At 57.9% G+C, this 7,365-nt stretch overlaps 1 protein-coding gene across 1 annotated transcript; it reads left to right on the top strand.

The window, feature by feature from the left end:
* The first annotated feature begins 5,535 nt into the window (after positions 1–5,535).
* LOC128875063 (uncharacterized) lies at positions 5,536–7,162 on the top strand. Its single transcript, XM_054120384.1, has 2 exons — positions 5,536–5,800; positions 5,853–7,162. The coding sequence occupies exons 1-2, from the start codon at positions 5,536–5,538 to the stop codon at positions 7,160–7,162; spliced, it is 1,575 nt and encodes a 524-aa protein (XP_053976359.1).
* Positions 7,163–7,365: the final 203 nt, after the last annotated feature.

Genomic DNA, 7,365 nt, shown 5'->3' with positions numbered 1-7,365 from the left:
TGACTTCGCGTTGAAGTCACCGACCACTATTCGCTTCCTAGGCCCGTTGCGACACGCGGCCTCTAACGCCTCAAACTTACAGGCCAGACTCTCGAGGTCCAACCGGGGGGTGAAATAACAACTGGCTACGAGTACATCCTCAACTTGTGTGAGAATGAATCCGTCGCCCCGCCCCCCCCCCCAGTATAGCGACCTCCCGGAGGCCGCTGAACCCGGTGACCCAGATGGCGGCCTTCCTAGTGAGGTCGCACGACCGCCCCGGTCGGATATCCCACGGCTCTGAGACCAGGACCACGTCGGCCTTAAGCTCTTCCGCGGTCCTGGTCATCATAACGTGAGCCATCCTGCAATTGTTCATATTGAACTCCAGGACCCTCACGATGCCAACCCTCTCCCGCTCCTCCGCAGGTTTTCCAGGTACCGAGGACACACCCGGCTGGCCGCAATATGTGCTGCCTTAACAGCCGGGACCACGCTGGCGACTCAAAGCCGGCATACAGGAGCTGCTGCCTTGCAATCCGCCATATCGTACCCCGGCTGGCCGCACTTGCGGCAGAGGCCCTTCCCGATCTTACATGCTCCGCTCATGTGCCCGAGGGCGTGGCACTTATAGCATCGTGTCACCGACGGCACAACACGGATCTGTGCCGACACGTATCCTATATGGATAGTCGAACCGTCGGAGACTCTGCTTGCTCATTTTTGCGACACCTCAACCACTGCTACCTGCGTCCCCCATGAGGTAGGCCGAAGAACCTTCAGCCTTACCTCCCCGGGGAACTCGATGCCATGGTGGGCACAAAAAGTGGTGACCACCTCAGCCCTGCCGATAACGAGGTCCCGCACCTCCACTTCGACCCTCGGGACCATTGCCCGAGCCGAAGCGGAAGCCCTTAGCTTACTGGCCAGGGACTCCCGCATCTTCTCCGCTCCGCTTTCCTTCGTTACCTCGAGGAGGACCTCTCCCTTACGGGTTCGCCTAATCCGGGATACCCCCCGACCCGTTCCCCCAAATGTCCAGCCACCTGCCGCACCAAGTTCTCGTACTTGACGCCGGTAGCAGAGAGTATAGCAGCCTCGCTTTTCGCCCTGCCTCTGCGCGGACCCTTTGCCTTAGCGGCGGCGCCAGCAGGTACTTTTGCGCCAGCGCCGGTCCCATTGCTCCCTCTAGCCACCTTACGCGGGGCCGGTCGGTCTGGCACAGGCACAGGCGGACCTCCCGCCACGGCTTCTGCTCTCTTGAGTGCCCTTTCTGCCCAGGCGTTCTCTGCAGGTGGGGGCGCCGGGACCACCTGTCCGTTTGCAGACTTTTTGCTCCTGTTTTTTCCGTCCCTGCCCTTGCCTTTACGCGGGGTGACAGTACTCCAGTCTTCCCCCGGTAATGTCACCCTCTTCCTGGCCACCAGCCCGGTGCTGGTGGCGCAGTCCGAGGGCGGGGTTCCGGCTTTCCTTTTTGCCCCCGCCCCCTCCGTTGTTTCAGAGAGGACCCGCCCCACTTTCTCCTCAGAAGGCTCCGTCTGGACGGCCACCTCAGCAACGGCCACGGTCGCGCGCGCACAGCACCCCCGTTGTTCACGTGCACCCCCATCGGCCTGTCGCTTGTGTTCGCCCGCTTTCTTCAGGACCCTCAAACTCTCCCTACACTTCAGTTCCAGGGCCCTGATCTCAGGATCCCCGGACAGGCGGGCGGCCAGCTTCGCTACCAGTGCCTCCATATCGGAGACAACCGCCAGAAGCTCAGCCTGCACAGCTCCGCCCCCCGGAGTTTCTGCCCCCGCACTCACGTCACCTGAACCCGTGGGGGCCATCTCCGCTTCCTCTGTTGGGACTTCCGCTTCGCGGTTTTTCCTCGGGCTATCCCCTATCTCCACCAGCAGAGGGGTGACTGAAGGAGAAGTCTTCCTGTCCCCTCCCGGTGGGGACCTAGCCACCGGCCCTCCGTTCCTGAAGATGGTGATGTCCTTCAACCTTTCACCCAGGGACAAGGTGTTTCGTCGCGTGGACGTAGACGCCTCATCGCCAGACGTGTCGCTGGCAGCGGCGCACGCCCTGGCCACCTTGCCCGCGGGGACCATCCGCCTCCTGCCCCCCTTAGTCACGGCAGGAACGAAGAACATCTCCCCCATTGCTCCAACAGGGGTAGGGCCACCCCCATTCTCGCCGGCCAACCCGGCTCCAGTGCTTCCTGTTTTGCGATTTTTACTAGACATAATAAAGGTTTAACCAGCGCATCGTGCGCGGCGGGGCGGGCCGCAGGACGGGAACGGGTATACCTTCGGGGGGCCTGCCTAAAGAAAGACAGGACCCCCTACCCCCGTTCCCCCGGGCCCGGGCGAGCCGCCCCCCCCCCCCCCCCCCGGGAATACCGCACAGGGGAGACCCGCCCGTAGCAGGTGCAGGCTCCGACACCTGCACCTCACCGCGCACTACCCGGTCGGTGTCCCGAAGGGGCTGGCTCCTGATCCCGGCGGTGTTACCTCCTCGGCAGCGCAAGCGCACATCAGCCCCCCCACGTGGGCGACCGAAAGCAAAGCCAACCCACGGGGGGAGCACTTCCAGAGGGCCACCACCCGGGAATGACCTCTCCTCGTCCCTGTAAATAAAACTGTATGTGTAGGTATATGCGAAAGGTGTCAGACTAGTGTGTTGTGTTAGTGTGGTGTGAAGTTTGTGCAATGGTGCCTCTTAGTTAGGGTGGCGCGCCGGTCCCGCCTCGCGAAAGCTTGGTCGCCCCCTGGGCACGCCTACGGCCCATAACTTTCCCGGCGACCACGGCTTCGCCCTATCGTGGCGGCCGCAACCCCCGGCTCCCCACCCCGAGGCTCCCCTACCACGTCAAGGTGGACACCACAGGGGAGAGAGCGTTTGTCGGCCTCTGAGGCGGCTAACTCGGACGAAATGGCAGGGAACTCGGGAGGGGTCCAGGATCAGGGCTTGAAAAGGCCCAGATCAGATGAAGAGACCCCTCTTCAGGCCCTGAAAAAGGCCCCAACTGGTTACCCCGAGGCGCTGAAGGGCGGCAGGAGAGCGGCTGTGGCGCTCTCCGGCTACCCCGAGGCGTTGCTTACCGAGGGGAAGGCAAAGCAGGCTTGGGCTCATGGAGGCCCAGGATGCAGAGGAGAAGGCCCCTCGTTTTGAGGGAGTAAAATTCGAGCAGGGGCTCCTGTGGATCACCTGCTCGGACGATGAGGCCAAGGGATGGCTAAAAAAGACCGTCCCGGGCCTAAAGCCATGGGAGGGAGCCTCACTCCAGGTTCTGGAGAGGGAGCAGCTCCCAAGCCTCAGCAGGATGACAGCGGTCTTTCCCATGATGGTGGAGAGCACCGAGGTCATCCTGAGGAGGCTAAGGCATGTCAACCCTGGCCTACGGATTTCCCTATGGAGGCTGTGGGACAGGTAGGTGGTCGGCAGCGCTACGCACATGGTGCTCGGCGTAGACGCCGAATCCCTTAAGATCTTGAGGGAGGAGGGGCTCAGGCCCCACTGCGGGCTGGGAAGGGCTTATTTTTATGAGATCCGTACCCGGACTGGGATGGAGACCGGGGGACCCTCGCACAAAGGTGCAGAACCGGTGAAGGGGGGTGGAACCGGGGCTAGGGAACCGATGGAGGTCGTTCCGGCCTTATCGGAGCCTGGACAACAGGCCACGAACCCGCCGGCCCTTCGAGGGGAAAGGAACCCGCACCTGAGAGGGGAAGGGGAGAAAGGGCTCGGTGTTGGGGGGGCAGGGGTAGGCCCTCCAAGAACCAAGCCCTGATTAGGGAGGGCCTAGAGGAGGCCCAAAGAGGGTCACAAAAGATCCTCTTAGGGCATCCACAGAAGAAGGCGGAGGCGGGGAGGAACGGATGGGGGGGGGGATGGCCAGTAACCGTGACCCCCTATACTACCCGACACGTCAACGAGCGAGGATCGGCATAGCCCCTACCAACGTGGTAGGGGACGGCCTTACATGCTCGCAGATTAACTTGCAACACTGCAAAGCCGCCTCGGGCGTCTTAAACCGGGGCACTGCAGTGGAGCAAACAGATGTATCCCTCATCCAAGAACCTTGGGTGTACAAGGGGTTGATCAGAGGGATATCTACCAAGCATGGGGTGTTAATAAGCACCCCCTCGCGGATTGAACCAGGACCTAGGGCCTGCATCTACGTAAACCGTAGTCTCGGCGACCTAAGACTGGACAAGTACTGCAGTAGGGACATAGCTGCGGCGAAGATCAGCCATATGCGGGGGGGAGTCAACACCACAATTGTGGTGTGCTCAGCCTACCTCCCCTATGACTCTGAGGAACCACCACCAACCAAGGAACTCAGAGAGTTAATTACCTACTGTATGGAATAAAGACTGGATCTATTGATAGGGTGCGACGCGAATTCGCACCACATAATATGGGGGAGTTCTAACATCAACAACAGGGGGAGAGACCTCTGAGAGTACATCTCCTCCACGGACTTGGATATCCTAAATAAGGGATCCAAGCCTACGTTCGTTACCTCCAGCAGGAAAGTGGTAATTGATCTTACACTGGGAACACGAGCGGTTTCACAGTGGATAAGGGAGTGGCGAGTGGACGAGGGAGACACACTATCGGACCACCGTCGTATATCCTTCAAATTAGCGATAGAGCCAACCCCAATTAGGGTAGTAGAGTACACGAACCCCAGGGCCACGGACTCCAGGTGCTCTTTTAAACAAGAACTAAGTCTGAAGCTGGGGGGTCTGAGAGACCGCCCTGGGACCATAGGGTCTATAGAAAGAGAAGTAGATTTTCTACGCTCTTCAGTGATAGAATCCTATGAAGTCTCTTGCCCGCCTAAGAGTCGTCGGTAGGACATAAAAGTAGCTTGGTCGAACTCAGAGCTAACCGCGCTCCGTTCCAAATCTCGCAAGCTGCTAAATAAGGCCCTGAAAACCATGGGCGAGTCTGACTGGGCGGCTTATAGGGCCTTGCAGAGAACCTATAAGAAGCGCAACAGGGGGTCCAAAACCAGGGCCTGGAGGAGCTTCTGCGGGGAAATGGACAGCCTACTCTTGGCTGCCAGGCTCCGAAGGGTCTTCCTCCAAGGACTCAGCACCGCGCTGGGAGGATTGCTATTCCCAGACGGTACGGCAGTTGATACCAGGATACCCATCGCCAAGATGGAGCGGGCCCACAGACCAGGGGACGAGGGACTGGGGCACGGCGAGGCAAATCGTCACAGTTAACAGAATCAAGTGGACCCTGGAATTGTTCGACAGATTCAAAAGTCCAGGGACTGATGGCACTTCCCTGCCCTCTTGCAGGAGGGCGGAGAGGAGCTAGTCGGGTACCTGCTAAGGATCTACAGATCCTGTATTCCACTGAAATACGTGCCTAAAACCTGGAGGGAAGTCAGAGTGGTATTCATACCGAAACCGAGGAAGACCAGCTAAGACACCGCCAAGGCATTTAAACCTATCAGCCTGACATCCTTCATGCTGAAGACGCTGGAGCGACTGGTTGACAGGTATATCAGGGATGGACTGCTGACGTTTAACCCGTTGCGTACCCACCAGCATGGCGTATCGGACGAGCAGATATACCGAAACGTCCCTTCACGACCTAGTCAGGACCATCGAGGGGTCGCTCGGCAAGAAAGAGTCCACCCTGTGCGCCTTTCTCGACATTGAAGGAGCCTTCGACAATACCTCCTTCGATGTAATCTGCTCAGCGGCTAGACGTTTCCAAGTGAACGACACCATCGTCGACTGTCTTCGCCGCATGCTGAGCACCAGGACCATCACGACCAGTCTCAACGGGATTGAGATCAAGGCCCTAGTCGGCAGGGGCTACCCGCAGGGGGGCGTAATTTCCCCCCCTGCTGTGGCTGCTAGTGGTCGACGGGCTCCTCGTACAACTCGAAGAGCTGGGCGTGAAAGTGGTAGATTTTGCGGACGACATCTGCATAGCTGTTGTCGGAAATCACCCGGGCAGGATCGCTAGTAAAATGCAGACTGCTCTGGACAAGGTAGAAAGGCGGTGCCTTGCTCAGAATTTAAGGGTTAACCCCACTAAGACTGTGCTGGTGCTGTTCACAAGAAAAAGGAACCTCACACTGAGGCCTCCCACAGTATACGGCGTAGAACTCAAACTCTCCAGGGAGGTCCGATATCTCGGAGTTACCCTGAACAGTAGACTCACGTGGAAAAACCACATCACCAGACAGGCACAAAAGGCAACGGCTACCTTCTGGGCCTGTAGGAGGATGTTTGGACAAACCTGGAGACTGAAACCAGAAATGGTAAAATGGCTACATAACGCCATATTAGTCCCCCAACTTTGCTACGTTTCCATTGTTTGGTGGCCCCCGCTGAGTCGAGGCACGAACAGGAAGACATTGGACAGGGTGTTCAAGTTGTCGCTGTTGGGTATCACAGGTGCGTTCAGGACCACCCCAACAGTGGCAATGTGCGCCCTGCTAAATCTGCCACCACCGCATGTTACGGCGATGGCAGAGGCAAGAAATACAGCTTGCAGCCTGCACGTGAGTGGAAAATGGATTAGGGCCAGGCAGGGTCATGCGAGCATCCTTCAACAGCCTGAGGACCTCCACGAGGTACTCAGCCTCGGGGCTGATCGCTGCCCGACGGCCCACGTATTCCAGCACCAGTTTACAGTCCGATACCCCAGCAGACAAACATGGGCGGAACGCGAAGAGGAAGGACTGTCCCCGGGAGGGCTAGTCTGGTTCACAGACGGGGCCAAATCGGTGACAGGAGCAGGTGCGGGGGTATGGTGCGGAGGGCCCAGGATGGAGCTATCATTCCACCTTGGCCCGTCTACATCCGTAGTCCAAGCAGAAATGTTTGCGATCTGGGCCTGCGCCAGAGCGATCCTGGAAAAGGGATACAGACGCAAGCACATTCATATATGCAGCGACAGTATGGTTGCGCTGAGGGCGCTAACTAAAGTAGGTGTGACCTCAGCGACAACAAAAAGCTGTGTAGATCTGTTGCCCCAGCTTGTCAGGGACAACAGGGTGAATCTCATCTGGGTGCCGGGGCACGCCGGCATACGAGGGAACGAGAAAGCACACGATCTAGCCAGACAAGAGACCAGAGGGACCGAGAGTGCGATCGTGTGCTCCGTTTACAAGCTTCATTTACGGCTTTTTGTAAACCTGCTAGGCCGCATTTATATATAAAGATTGGGTTCAGATGTAATACCGGTGTAATGTTTGTCTTCTCTAATAGACAGTCAGTGCATCGAACGGTTGTTTCAAGAGACGGCACATCATGAAGTATAAATTTTTCTTGCAGATATGAAATGTTAATCGAACGATCCATTATTCCATCTTTTATTCCTTTCGTGGTACTTAAGATACATCCTCGTTCTTTATATAATTTT

This window comes from Hylaeus volcanicus, chromosome 4, assembly GCF_026283585.1.
Source record: "Hylaeus volcanicus isolate JK05 chromosome 4, UHH_iyHylVolc1.0_haploid, whole genome shotgun sequence".
Taxonomy (NCBI): Eukaryota; Metazoa; Arthropoda; class Insecta; order Hymenoptera; family Colletidae; genus Hylaeus; species Hylaeus volcanicus.
The sequence above is the reverse complement of the archived record's forward strand: the minus strand, read 5'-3'. Positions and strand labels throughout refer to the sequence as shown.

Coding starts and splice junctions, on each gene's coding strand:
- LOC128875063 (XM_054120384.1), top strand. CDS start 5,536: ATGGCGTATCGGACGAGCAGATATACCGAAACGTCCCTTCACGACCTA. Junction 5,801..5,852: donor TGAGATCAAGGCCCTAGTCG/GCAGGGGCTACC, acceptor TGTGGCTGCTAG/TGGTCGACGGGCTCCTCGTA.